This window comes from Triticum dicoccoides, chromosome 5A, assembly GCF_002162155.2.
Source record: "Triticum dicoccoides isolate Atlit2015 ecotype Zavitan chromosome 5A, WEW_v2.0, whole genome shotgun sequence".
Taxonomy (NCBI): domain Eukaryota; kingdom Viridiplantae; phylum Streptophyta; class Magnoliopsida; order Poales; family Poaceae; genus Triticum; species Triticum dicoccoides.
In genome coordinates, this window is record NC_041388.1 from 525,374,928 (window position 1) to 525,390,159 (window position 15,232).

General features: G+C 44.8%; 2 protein-coding genes across 2 annotated transcripts; one reads left to right on the plus strand and one right to left on the minus strand.

The window, feature by feature from the left end:
• Positions 1 to 11,943: 11,943 nt before the first annotated feature.
• LOC119299864 (eukaryotic translation initiation factor 3 subunit G-like) lies at positions 11,944 to 12,417 on the minus strand. The gene has a single exon (XM_037576999.1). The coding sequence runs from the start codon at positions 12,415 to 12,417 to the stop codon at positions 11,944 to 11,946; it is 474 nt and encodes a 157-aa protein (XP_037432896.1).
• A 739-nt stretch (positions 12,418 to 13,156) lies between these two features.
• On the plus strand, positions 13,157 to 13,599 carry LOC119296735 (eukaryotic translation initiation factor 3 subunit G-like). The gene is made up of 2 exons (XM_037574827.1): positions 13,157 to 13,171; positions 13,219 to 13,599. The coding sequence occupies exons 1-2, from the start codon at positions 13,157 to 13,159 to the stop codon at positions 13,597 to 13,599; spliced, it is 396 nt and encodes a 131-aa protein (XP_037430724.1).
• Positions 13,600 to 15,232: the final 1,633 nt, after the last annotated feature.

Consider the following 15,232-nt stretch of genomic DNA (forward strand, 5'->3'; position numbering starts at 1 on the left):
ATTTGTAGCTTTTAGTTAGTTTACTTTCCACGCGTGTAGTGGTAGTAATTAAAAAGAAAACCCAAAAAGATTTCTCGTTCTTCTTTTGCTTGTTGGGAGCTTTCCCGTGTAAATAGTTTTGTTTCTTTTCTTATCTTTGGGGGTCGAGAGGAGAAGACCATAATGAAAATGTTGAGTGGCTCTCATATGCATTATTATTGATCTAACAAAGGGCCCATATTACCTTGTCTTCTCTCTTGAATTGAATGCTTGCAGATTCCAGCTTAGTCCAATGCACATGCACTATTATTATTATCCACACTATTCGGTCGTGCAAGTGAAAGGCAATAATGATGATTCTATGATGAACTGATTGAGATGAGAAAAGCTGGTATGAACTCGACCTCTCTTGTTTTTGTAAATATGATTAGTCCATCGTTCCTGATTCAGCCTATTATGAAATAAACATATTTGCAGTGACAATTAGAGATTGTAGTTGCTTATGCCATGCATAATTAGCTAAGAGTTTATAATGGTTTACCTTGCGTGCCAACATGCTATTAAAATAGTTGTGATGTGGTATAATAGGGTGGTATCCTCCTTTGAATGATTCGAATGGCTTGACTTGGCACATGTTCACGCATGTAGTTGAAACAAAATCAACATAGCCTCTACGATATTTATGTTCATGGTGCATTATATCCTACTCATGCTTGCATTCGGTGTTGATTAATTTTAATGCATGTTCATGGCTGTTATCGCTCTCTAGCTGGTCGCTTCCCAGTCTTTTTCTAGCCTTCACTTGTACTAAGCGGGAATACTGCTTGTGCATCCAATTACTTAAACCCCAAAGTTACTCCATATGAGTCCACCATACCTACCTATATACGGTATCTACCTGCCGTTTCAAGTAAATTTGTATGTGCCAAACTCTAAACCTTCAAATAAACATTCTGTTTTGTATGCTCGAATAGCTCATGTATCAACTAGGGTTGTCTGTATCTTCCATGCTAGGCGGGTTATTCTCAAGAGGAGTGGACTCCGCTCCTCACTCACGAGAAAATGGCTGGTCACCGGGATGCCCAGTCCCATGCTTTATGCAAATCAAATCAAAATAACTACAAACAAAACTCCCCCGGGACTCTTGTTAGTTGGAAGCACTCATTGTTTCGAGCAAGCCATGGATTGATGCTTGTTGGTGGAGGGGGAGTATAAACTTTACCATTCTGTTTGGGAACCGCCTATTATGTGTGTAGCATGGAAGATATCGAGATCTCTCGGTTGTTATGTTGACAATGAAAGTATACCGCTCAAAATATTATTCATATCTATTTCAAAACCGAGCTTTGGCACCTCTACAAATCCCTGCTTTCCTCTGTGAAGGGCCTATCCATTTACTTTTATATTGAGTCATCATCCTCTTATTAAAAAGCACTAGTTGGAGAGCACCGCTCTCATTGGCATCCATTACTGTAAGTTTACATTGAGTATGACTTGACTGGATCTCTTTTACCATGAATTACAATGTCTAGTCAGTCCTTGATCTTTAAAGGTGCTCTGCATTTATGTTTTGCGGTCTCAGAAAGGGCTAGCGAGATACCATCTTGTTATATCATATTATGATTGTTTTAAGAAAGTGTGTCATCTGAGATTTATTATTATTGCTCGCTAGTTGATTATGCCATTGATATGAGTAAACATGAGACCTAAATGTTATTATGAATATGGTTAGTTCATAATCTTTGCTGAAAACTTGAATGTTGGCTTTACATATTTACAACAACAAGAGCAAACAGAGTTTGTAAAAGTTTTTCTTTATCACTTTCAGTTTATCAACTGAATGTCTTGAGGACAAGCAAAGGTTTAAACTTGGGGGAGTTGATACGTCTCCGTCGTATCTACTTTTCCAAACACCTTTGCCCTTGTTTTGGACTCTAACTTGCATGATTTGAATGGAACTAAGCCGGACTGATGCTGTTTTCAGCAGAATTGCCATGGTGTTATTTTTGTGCAGAAATAAAAGTTCTCGGAATGACCTGAAAATCAACGGAGATTATTTTTTGAATATATAAAAAATACTGAAAGAAATATCCATGTCATGGGGCCCACACTATGTCCACAAGAGTGGGGGCGCGCCCCCTGCCTCGTGGGCCCCCTGATGCTCCACCGACCTCAACTCCAACTCCATATATTCACTTTCGGGGAGAAAAAAAACAGAGAGAAGGATTCATCGCGTTTTACGATACGGAGCTGTCGCCAAACCATAAACTCTCCCGGGAGGGCTGATCTGGAGTCCGTTCGGGGCTCTGGAGAGGGGAATCCGTCGCCATCGTCATCATGAACCTTCCTCCATCACCAATTTCATGATGCTCACCGCCGTGCGTGAGTAATTGCATCGTAGGCTTGCTGGACGGTGATGGGTTGGATGAGATTTATCATGTAATCGAGTTAGTTTTGTTAGGGTTTGATCCATAGTATCAACTATGTTCTGAGATTGATGTTGCTATGACTTTGCCGTGCTTAATGCTTGTCACTAGGGCCCGAATGCCATGATTTTAGATATGAACCTATTATGTTTTCATGAATATATATGTGAGTTCTTGATCCTATCTTGCAAGTCTATAGTCACCTACTATGTGTTATGATCCGGCAACCCCGAAGTGACAATAATCGGGACCACTCCCGGTGATGACCGTAGTTCGAGGAGTTCGTGTATTCACTATGTGTTAATGCTTTGGTCCGGTACTCTATTAAAAGGAGGCCTTAATATCCCTTAGTTTCCAATAGGATCCCGCTGCCACGGGAGGGTAGGACAAAATATTTCATGCAAGTTCTTTTCCATAAGCACGTATGACTATATTCGGAATACATGCCTACATTACATTGATGAACTGGAGCTAGCTAGTTCTGTGTCACCCTATGTATTGACTGTTACATGATCGATCGCATCCGGCATAATTCTTCATCATCGATCCATTGCCTACGAGCTTTTCATATATTGTTCTTCGCTTATTTACTTTTCCGCTGCTGCTGTTACAATCACTACAAAACCCAAAAGTATTACTTTTGCTACCGTTACTTTTTGCCACTGTTACCACTACTATCATATTACTTTGCTACTAAATACCTTGTTGCAGATATTAAGTTTCCAGGTGTAGTTGAATTGACAAATCAGCTGCTAATACTTGAGAATATTCTTTGGCTCCCCTTGTGTCAAATCAATAAATTTGGGTTGAATACTCTACCCTCGAAACCTGTTGCGACCCCCTATACTTGTGGGTTATTATCCACCTCCTCTGCCCGCAGGGTTGCGGACATTGTTGTTGTAGTTGCGGTCAAAGCGTTTCTTGCAGCGCCACGCTCCATGTCCTTCCAGTTTGCAGATCTGGCACTTCTCGCGGTCGCCAGGGTTGTAGCCGCCCGTTGTGTTGTTGTTGTTGTTGAAGCCGCGGGGCCCACCACCACTGCCGCCACCATTGCCGCCACCAGGACGGCTGCTGTAGTTGCCACCACCATGACCACCGCCCCTGGCCGCGAGAGTCGCGGAGTAGGAGACAGTCTGGGCGGCGATGCGGGCCTCTGCCGACAGCAGCTCAAGATGGCAACGGGGCCCCGAAACCCGCGTCCCCGCGGGTTTTTACCCTATTAGGGACGGGGATGGGCGTCTTTTCATTCCCGCGGGGCTGTTGTTGGGCACATTATACAACCCGACACGTTTCCCGTTTTGGTAGTCCCCGAACCCGAAACCCGACAAACCCGGCAAAATATTGTTTTACTGAAATATGCTCCTGTTTGTTGCTGAAATATGCTTATCTTCGTTGTTGAAATGGGCTATAGTTGTGCTGAAATAGGCTTGTTTTAGCTAATGTTATTCCTGAGTATTATGCTGAAATTTGCAGTTGTTTTGCTGCTGAAATATACTATGTTGCTGCTGAAATGATATCATTGTTGCTACTATTTATCTTATGTTTGCTGCCTCCGAAATATACTATGTATGTTGTTTAAATCTGCTAAAATACACTATATAGCTGTTGAACCATCTACTATTTTTTTGTTGAAATTTGCTCTAGTTATGCTGCTAAAATGTGCTTGTTTTGCTATTCAAATGTTACTCTTTGTCGCCACTATGTTTGTTTAAATATTTTTATTTTCTCGTGGGTTCCCCGAAACCCGATGGGTATAGGGGACGGGCGGAAAACTAGCCCCGCACACGGTGATGGGGACGGGGATGGGTTTGTGATTTTCTCATGGGGATGGGTTTGGGAAGGCAAAACCCGATGGGTTTTGTCTCCGTTGCCATCTGGAACAGCAGCAGCAAGAAGAGTTTGCTGAGGCCGATCGGTTTCTCGGTTGCCGTGCACGTGGAGATTGCAGAAACAAACCCGTTGTAGTCGGGTTCATGCAGGAGTCCTTGCAGGATGTGGTCGACGACGTTGTCCTCATCGAGTGGCTTGCCGATGGCTGCAAGTTCGTCGGCGATGCCCTTCATCTTGGTGAAGTAGGCCGCAGCGGAGAGGTCACCCTTGCGGGTGCGCTCGAGCTATGAGTGGAGCTAGATCACCCTCACCCTAGATTGCGACGAGAAGCTCTACAGGAGCACCGACCAGAGAGTAGCCGAAGTGGTGCACGTGTTGACCTGCATCAGGACCTCTCAAGACAAAGATGCGATCAGAAAAGTAAGAACCTGCTGATCCTGGGTGACCCATACGACATGCTCGGGGTTGGGCGTGGAGCTGGTCTCCTTCTTGCCAGCGACGTCCTTCTCCATGACGATCACAGCGGGAGGCTCCTGAGTGGAGCCGTCGATGTAGCCTGTCATCCCTGCCGCCCTGATGTGCGGCAGGACTTGTGTCTTCCATACAAGGAAGTTTTTGCGGGTGAGTTTCTCGGTTATGGTGTGGCCGAGAGAAGCAATGGAGGGCGCGGCCATGGCTACGACGGAGGAGGAGGAGCTTGACATGGCTAGATGCGATGAAGAGAAAGGGCTCTGTATACCATGTGAAAAGCTGGGTTAAGCATATGCATCGAGCAGGGACGCGCTGCGTGTTAACATAGGGCACTAGGCCGGTTGGTTACAGAAGATATACATGCGGCAGCTAGGTTAGATTGATCTTCAAAGAAATAATCATAACAGCCTAACAACTCACGCCATCTACCCCCCTATACAGACTAGTAGAAAGCCCGCGCGTTGCCACGGGCCTTTTTTCTGTTTGCACATATATAAATATAATACATATAGTTCAGGCCAGCGTAAGCTCGTCATATTTCCTGACAAAAATAATAAATATATAATGCACATAAAAATTTACATGTATAGAAAAGATAGCCTGCAACAATTGAAAAATAATTGAAATCCACTCCACTTGAATGAAATTTGACAATGTACATACAAAAAGAGCAATGATCCAATTAATTTTCTTTTACAAACTAAGTTCTAAATATTCTCGTACAACATTAGGAATATTGTCTTTAGCTTCGTTCACACGATACTTCAGCAAGTACAATATTTTTTTCATTCTCGGCTCATAACCAAGCTGCATGAGCAATGTTAGCATGAAGATTTCACGTGGAAGATTTAAGAATGTGCAAGCTGCACGAGCAATGTTAGCATGATGTCTCCATTCATATATCTACAAATAACAATTCTCTCCATCCTCGTCTTTCTTTTGGCGATCATTGTATATCCTTAACCATCATATCCTTGTAAAACACGGAGCCGCATATCCCTCCTCCCCCACTCACCTCTATTCTCTTCATTCGTCTAACTATAGTATTGTTGTTGCTTCGAAACTTCTTCTCGCCTTACCATCCTTTGAGATCATTTTTTAACTTTAGCCGATCAATGAAATAGCCCTCATGTACCATGATTTTTTGGCATAACGTATTATCGTATGGTTCTAAAATGAAACGGTTCTCACTTACTCCAAGAGATGATGGCATATTAATTTCTTATCTACGAAAAATGAAGATGCGCGAAAAGATTCATGAGGAAAGAAACAATTTCATGAAAAAAAAATCCTTTTGAAGGTATTGACATGCACTTTACTATTAACCTAAAAAACATCCACTTTACTGATATATGAAAAATTATGATACCGCAATAAAACTCTACGATTGAGTAGAAAATGACCAAAAAGGAGCACATATCTCTAGTGGCTGAGTTTAGACCATCCTGCTACTATACAACTTCATGCCACCAACATCCCTGCCACAATTGTGTCCGCATCCGATGGATGGTCATAATTGTGTCCTCATCCGACGGATGGTCATAATTCACACTGTAGCCTTGATCATGTAGGGAGATGCAAATTGATTTGATTGCTCACAACCACAGAAAAGAGGGAAGACTAAAAATCAAATCCACTGGAGCAAACAATAGCTTCTTCAGCTGAAGGTTGTCCATGGCTGCTGCATCGTTTAGATGTGAGGAATCATGTCGACGGATATCAAAAAGCTCGGGCATTGCCTAAGGCGTACGCGATTGATTCGATTCACCTTGCGATGATCCGAACAGCAAAAATAAACCAGACAGTGACGCCCTCAGGTATGGCGACGTGCCCATGTCGATGGCCAACTCGAATGAGGACACGAGTGTTACAACAGCTTCGAGTACCTGGACATGATGTCCCGGGCGTTGCGGACACAGAGGGAGCGATAGACGCGGAACCGCTTATTAAAGCTGGCGCCGCCCACGCGCGGCCTAACAAATGCAAACGCCATGACTGGCCATTCTCAAAGATTTTGAACGTGTTCAGGGTGGCCACCGCCGCCCCGAGGTTGTGCCGCATCACCATGATGCTCACCTCCACATCCTTGTAGGTGTCCACCAACTTCCGTACCTGTCATCAATGACTCCTAGCTTTCCCTGCTTTTTTGAGGCACCACAATTAGTAGAAACACAAACTACGACAACAAATACATAGAATATGTAATCCAAATATAAATATATGCTTTATAAATAGTAATCGCAAGTGGATAAAGCATATGTGCAAATTCTATGACACTAATATACTTATGTTCCAACTCAAATACTCAATCCATGAGACACAAGAAATACATCGACTCGAATAAGAAAACCAGCATTGTTTCTAGAGAGAACCTAGTGGAACAAAGGTCTCCAAATTTGAATGCTGGAAATAATCCATGCATGAAAGTATTGTCCTAAGACATTGGCACCGAATAAAGAATAGAACTAAATCAAGGTGCACAAGAGGCCTCAAGTGGTAAGGACCAAAAGAAAAAAAGCTTAACACATAAATAAAGATAATTATGAGGTGAAAAGAATTGAAAATCCGCAGTAAAACTGAACCGGCAAAACCATGGGCATGCATCTTCCTGTTTGTACCACTCATGACCCCATGCCGGCTAACTCCTCCCTCTCTCCTGCAAACCAGACAAAATTCAGTACGGACAAGAGTTTGACCTTCATTACATTAAATACTAAGTTCTCCAAAATTCACAGTACACACAAAATTCAGTACGGACAGGCAATATTCCTCTACCTCACCTTCAAATTTTTGATTTTGAATTAAGTTCTTGGTTGATGGAATTAGAAGTCATATCTTCAAAAATCCTGAGCAATGAATCAAGCTGAATAATATACAGCTGGAACTTGACGTCCGTTCCTCCATCCTTAGCATGTTCCTCAATAAGTGTTTATTATCATCAATAAGGTGAATGCAACGAACCTAGTGGAACAAAGATCCCCAAATTTGAATGCTAGAAATAATCCATGCATGAAAGTATTGTCCTAAGATATTGGCACCGAATAAAGAACAGAACTAAATCAAGGTGCACAAGAGGCCTCAAGTGGGAAGGACCAAAAGAAAAAAAAAGCTTAACACATAAATAAAGATAATTATGAGGTGAAAAGAACTGAAAATCCATAATAAACTGAACCGACAAAACCATGGGCGTGCATCTTCCTGTTTGTACCACTCATGACCCCATGCCGGCCAACTCCTCCCTCTCTTCTGCAAACCAGAAAAAATTCAGTACGGACAAGAGTTTGACCTTCATTACATTAAAGAGAGAAGTGCATATTACACCCCTCAATTCTAGCCCTAATCTAATATACACCCCCAACTTCAATACCGTCTAGTTTACACCCCCAACTCTCAAAACCAGCTGGAATTCAACCCTCCCCTCCCTGTTGACCGGTTTTGACCCAGTTGACTAGGTGAACAGTAAATTCAAAAGGAATAATTTTTTTTTAAAAATCATTCTTTTAACCGGGTGAACAGTAAATTCAGAAAAGTTTTAAATAAAAATAAACTCAAGTGTCCAAACAAGTTGAAAATTGGCGCGGACATCACGCACTGAAAATCGTCCATGCAAAAATTATTCAGATTTTTTTCAAAAATTTAGTATTTTCTTGAATTTACTAATCACCCGTTAAAAAATCAAAACTGTTTGTTGAATTTTATTTCCAACTTTTTTTCAATTTACTGTTCACCATTGAAAAAACAAAATTATTTTCTGAATTTTTTTAGTTACTGTTCAGCAAGTCAATAGGTAAAAAATCAACTGGGTCAAAACCGGTCAACGGGGAGGCGAGGGTTGAGTTCTGGCCGGTTTTGAGAGTTAGGGGCTGTAAAGTAGACGGTATTGGAGTTGGGGGATGTATATTAAACTAGGGCTAGAGTTGAGAGGTGTAATATGCACTTCTCTCACAAATCTCTTACATTAAATATTAAGTTGAGTTTAATGGTAAATCAGCAAAGAAGTCACCACTCATGACCCCATGCCGGCCAACTCCTCCCTCTCTCCTGCAAACCAGACAAAATTCAGTACGGACAAGAGTTTGACCTTCATTACATTAAATACTAATTTGAGTTTAATGGTAAATCAGCAAAGAAGTCACCGACCTGGTTGATTTTTCTTGTTTTTATTCGTTATCGCTTTCGATGGTAGAGCCCAAACCGTTTTTGGATAGAATGGAAAAAGGCAGTAACCAGTAACCACACTCTTGTTGAACTTGAGAAATTGTGCCATTGGAGAAAAGCAGATTATACACTCATACATAAGAGAATAAGAAGACTCCTTGCGCGCAACCGATGTAGAGGCATGCTTGTATTTCACCTTACTAAGGAATAAAGAATTGTCTTCAACATAAATGCTACCCGCAAAAATAAAAGACATGACACCCGCAAAATAAAAGACATGTTGAAGAGGAAGGTTGTTGTTACATACGATGTCTTGTAGTACTTGTAGATGACCAGGATGTAGTAAACACTCGAAAATGGTGAGCTCATTTTTGCTAAACGTTATGTGTCCAACTGATTTTTTGTCTTATTTCCCGCCAAATACCTTCTTCTTTGTTCTTCCAATGCCTCTCTTCGCCACCCCTACCTTGGATCCTCTCCACTCCATGTCAACCTAATGTGGCATCCATATTCTCATCATGTTTGTCATTCATATATACCAAAGTTCCCCATCCTTCCGCATCTTGACAAGTGTCTGCGAGCATCACACTTCCATCACGCCTAGCACAATCAATGTTGATGTGTACTGTTGAATAAACATAACAAAAAAATAATATTATCATACAAAGCACCTTTTTTGACAGACGATGAACTACAACATTTGGGAGTCATCCGAGGGGTAATGGAAAGATATTTTATGTAAAGGACAAGAGAAATATCATGAAAACATACATAGCAAAAAGAGGAAAGATATCCAACGCACTGATGAACATCATTTGGCCTTATGAAAATAAGAACCCCTGTGAACTTCACCAGATCAAAACAACAAAAGCATAGGTGCATCACACACCTATTGTCATCCAATAGATATTCCCGTGTTTGCACCTTCTGTGCGTTACATGTGTGCGCTCATCTAGCTGAAGATTAACTAATCAAGCTAACTTTCTGTATTAACGCATCTGGCCGAAATCAATTAGTGAATCTATGTTGTTTCACGTGAGTGTACTGGAAGAAGTAATCAGCAAGAAGGTGTGCTATCTGGCCGTGCAAACAAAGAAAAGAAAATTAGTTAGCTTGATCGATCTGCAGCTTGCCGATTCCTTTCCGGCCGGATGGGCATGTCTGGCTGTTGCGCAATACAAAGCAAAGCATGCTGGATCGAATCAGGTTTTCAGTGAATCACAGGGGAGGCACGGGGCAGTGGAAGGTGAGGATTGCAACATTGATACCTTCAGCAAGGAAACGGCCTGCCGGCGCCGCCATCGACAACTCCGGCAGAGGTTGGAGGCAACCTCAACCATCCAACCAGTGGACCCGAGTAGCCCACCTCGCCAACCATCACCGTGTAAGATCAGCGCGCCTACAGCCCCTCCAACCACTGACAATTTCCTTCCGGCCACCTGGACACCGTAGCAGGCTAGCAGCAGATCGAGCCAGCGGAGAAACGGCCACTTCGCGCTGCCATTGCCCAGATCCGCGCCATCCTTTACGTGCAGCCGCACGCCCCGCACCATCCGCGCCAAGGAGCACGTCCAAGAACGCCCGCCCTCTGGAGGCCTGCAGCGCCATCAGCAGGGGACGCCCGCCTGCCCACTCGAGCAGCAGGGCGCCGCTAGACCAGCGGCCGAGGCCGCATCAACTCTGGCGCCCTGTGCCGCACGCCGGCGACGTGCCCGCGAGCCTCCTTGCGACCGGGAGCACGTGCGCTCAGTCCCACGCCCTCCAGATCGACGCCCTGCTCCACGACGCCCTCCACCACACTGCCACGGCGCCACGCCCTCCCGCGCGCTGCGACGAGCTCGCCTGCACGGGATACGCCGCACCTTTACGCGCCGTCACCGCACAGTCCATCCTTCGGGCCGCTCAGGCAGCCATGGCCTACGAAAACGGACGAAGGGCCCCACCGTCGCCTTCCTTGGAGGCGACGCGGGCTTCGTCGGACGCTCCTCCGGCAACGGCGAGACGAAGGGCAGGGAGATAAGGTGGTGGCGCGCGTGATCTAGGGTTTCCCCTCTGCCGCGAGGGAGGGCGATGGCGGAGCGGGAGATGGGGCGGCGGCGGTGGAGCGTGAGAGGAGGGAAAGAGCGAGGTGGTAGCCGGAGGGGGTGGATCGAGAGGAGTGGCGGCATACAGTGTTTTTTTAAGTAGGGGTGGTGAAGGATGAGACGAAATAAAACCAGCGAAATAAAACGGTTGAAAATGATGAGACAAAAATAAACCATACTATACAACAAACTCAAACATTAAAAGTAGAGATAACTGTACGATTTATACAATACCGTACGGTTTATATAATATTGTAGATTACATTGTTTAACAATATGAACATCGTGATCACCGTTGTCACCGAGGATGGAAAAGAGGATAAGCAATGACACGGAGTAAAGTGGCATGTGGAGGAAGGGGGAGGGGAATGCAGATTTTGTGAGCTTATGCACCCGGGCCTCACTATCCTAGCACTCCAACGTTGCTTTGAAATCTGTGCTACACAACTACCTTATTACATGGAATTTTCTCTTTTTTGTTTCTCTCATATAAAACATGTCTTAAACTTCAAACTTTGCAGTACAACATAACTTTGTAACTAGAATGTGAGATCAAACTTTCAGACTTTTTTGTCCGACATAAATATGAAAAATAAGATTTTTTTAATCAAACAAATCTCATTTTGTATATTTATGTTGGATCAAAAATCTGTAAGTTTTATCCCACATTCTACATAGAAAGCTTTGTTGTGCTGCAAAGTTGAAGTACAAATACATGTTCTATATGAGAAAAACAAAAAAGAGAAAATTATTTGCACGAATCGTGATGCAGGAATGAGTGGTTGGATAAGAAGTACCCGGGTGCATAGGCTCTAAAACATGTTTTCGAGGGAGAAGGGGTTGAGTCATGCTTGCCGTGGTTTTTTTTCTTCCGTTGCAACGGACAAACATGTTAGCTATACAATAAAATAAGTATAATAGAGTTCACACCAACCATTTGCATATAACAAGATGTCGACAAACATCTAAGCCTTTCATAAAACGAGTACAAAGCTTTAGGCGCTGGGATAAAACCAGTCTATTCGCAAGCTGTGGCCGCCAAAGCAATAGCAGTTGAGCTCGTCAATGGCCTTCTCGGCATCCTCCCGGCGCTCGAAGACCACGCATGCGAAGCCCTTGCACACCGCGGGGGCGTCCATTGCGACGTGCCACGTCCTCAGGGGCCCGAACCGGGCGAAGAGCTCCGCTATGCGAGCCGGGCGCCGGCAGCGCTCCGGCAGGTTGGTGACGCGCACGAAGCGGCGCAGGAACGCGCGGTGGCCGGACGGCGCGTCCCTGTCGTCCCTCCCCGCGGTGAGCCGCGCCCTGCAGGGCACGTACCCGGCCGAGGACACCAGGTAGTCGTAGGGGCAGGAGAGCTCGCCGTGCTTCTCCCCCGCGTCCTCTTCCCCGCAGATGCAGCACGACTCGGCGTTCGGGTCCTTCCAGAAGTTGATCGCCGCAGCGCGCGCGCTCGCGTCCTGTGCCATGTATGCAGCTTTTCTGGGCGCCGCGGAGTGGGGAGCGAGGAAGAAGGAGGAGATCGATACGGCGGGTCTCTTTCTCGTACGTAGTAGTGCGTACGAGGTGTTGCTTTTTTAGAATATTATAAGATAGAGTAACAAAAACATCCGATCCGAGTCACGGTCGAATTAGGTATCCAAACCTTCCAAGTCTCATTGAGAGTTATATAACTATAAACCACAAGGTTAATAAGTAAGAAAAACGATAGACAAGAAATCAACCGCTGGAAAGTCGAGGAGATGGCCAGCCGCAGACAGCGGAGGAAGATCGGCGAGAAGAAGAAGAGGAGAAAGACCAGAGCGGCTACGATAAAGAAGAAGATCGTCAAGAAGTCCTCTGCGCCAGCGCCGCAAGGTTTGTGCGCTTCTCTCTCTTTGTTGGACACAAACAATACGCAGGTTTTGCTTACATGCGTTATTTGTGCACGTCTCAAAAGCCATCGAACCCAAACCCTCTGCCGCGCGCACAGGACACAGAAACCGGCGGCAGGAGGGAACGGCGCCGGCCAAGGAGCAGGACGACAAGAAACGTGCGTACGCATATGATATGACTTGTATATTCTGCTACTTCCTTGGTCCTAAAATAAGTATCGCTAATTCAGTACGTATAAAGTTAATAGTACAAAGTTGTAATAAATCAGCCACACTTAACTATATTCTATAATCGAGTCGTGTACTGACGACATCCCTCGTTTTCTCCCAGACGATGAGCGCCGCCGCCGTGAGAAGAGGACATGCGACCTTTGCGGAGTAGGCAGAATCCACGAGAACGATCACTTCTGCCCCTACAACTACATCCACGGGCCTTTTAGCCTCGGAACATGCAGAGAGCGGTGCCCCCCGGGGAGGCACCCGCTCTTGCTGGCCTCCGCCTCCGGCTCTGGGAGCCAACACCAGCTGCGCCGCCTCGTGCGCGTGACCAACGTGCCGCTGAGCGTGATCCCCGGCGAGCACGAGTTGCGCGGGCTCTTCACGCGGTTCGGGCCGCTTCTCATGGGCGACTTAACGAGCTCGAGGAGCCATGACCCCGTGGGATTCGGGTGGGTCGCGTTCGAGAGCCGTGAGCACGCGGAGGAGGCAATCAACAAGCTCAACGGCCACCTCGTCGGTGACCGCAGGCTCCGAGTTGACTGGGTATATCCACGCTGAGACGTTTCAGAAATATAATCCGTACATGCAATGTATTGCGGAATTTCCTTCACACAGTGGGAGCAACTATAGCGCGTTCCCAAAGGAGTCACTAATCATCAGACGTCTGTTTTTTTATTTGCTTCTGGCCATTTTTCTTTCTTCTGATTTGCGTTTTCACACGTGTCTATATTCAGTACTCAGTCGAATTTGCGCCAGTCTCTTTGGCCCTTCTACGATTTGCACGTCAACCTGTCCCATGTAAGTGTTATTTGATTCAATAAAACTAGCTATGAATGCCTTCTCCTAAATAGAAAGAAACGAGCCGCCTAACAAACCTGTTAACAAGCAAACGCAGACCACAACAAAAGAACCTCATGTCTTCCTGGCTTTGACCCCGGCCCCCAGTCCAGGCAATGCGCCTTCATTCCCCAACTTACCGATCCTCTTCTTCTTATTCTCACCGGCGACAGGAGAAGACATGGAGGTTGAGCCCGGGCAGGCAGCTGGGTGTGATTCTGCTTGCGATCCAGATAACGTTGACTTGGAGCCGATGCGTGGGGGATCAACTAAGGTGCGCCCCTCGCCCCAACACCCAACCCCCCTCCCCCCTGCATGCTGAAAATTGTATGTTGTGCACAAAAACTGAAATCCAGAAATGATAAGAGACATTCTTAGTTGATAGAAAAACAGACAAGAAAATCTGAAAACGAACACTGAACGTGAATTTCCATTACTTTGCAAAAAAAAGCACATGTGAAAACAATAGTTACTAGGGTCACGCTCGAGAGCAGTGAGCACGTGGAGGAGGCCATCAGCACGCTTAACGGCCACCTCGTCGGTTATCGCAGGTTCCGAGTCGACTCGGTATATCCACGCTGAGATGTTTGAGAAATATATACTCCGTAAGTGCAACGTATTGCGGATTTTTTAAAACAAAAACATCAACTTTATTAATAGGAAATAATGGTTACATCGTCAATAAGAAAAGATACTATTATTCGCAGGCTCCTCAAACCAATATATCCCTTGTCACGAATTTTTTGCTAACCTAGCAAGTTTATGAGCAACCTTATTTGATTCCTGTTATAATGTTTAAATCTAGTAAGAGAAAAATCACAAGCCATAAAATAAAAATCATTGAACATTGCCGTCGCGGCTCCCGCTGAATGTCCTCCATTCTTCATTGAATCAATTACTTCCATATTGCTGGAGTTAACCACAAGACGATTACATCCCACCTTTTGTGCAAGTAATAAGTCAAATCTTAGAGCCAACGCTTTCGCTGTCAAAACATTTGCACGCCAATCCATTTTGATTTCCCGCCAATAATGAACCTTTCATTGTCATCTTTGAGGACAACCTTGTGCCCGAAAGCAGGCCATGATAAAAAAAAAGCATCAACATTCAGCTTCACAAAACCCGTAGGAGGTTTGCTCCATCCCTCTATTCTGTTGTTGTCTTCGGGGAGTGGGCATTAACATACTTTGTTGTTATAGCACAAGCCCCCACCGAAGTTTGGTACGCATCTTCAGACTTTTCTTCATGAACCAACTTACATTTCTCTCACCATAAATATCAAGTTGTTATAGCGATACCATTCTTGAGGCCCAATGTAGATAGATCTTGATCTGGCATAAGAACTAAGAACTAC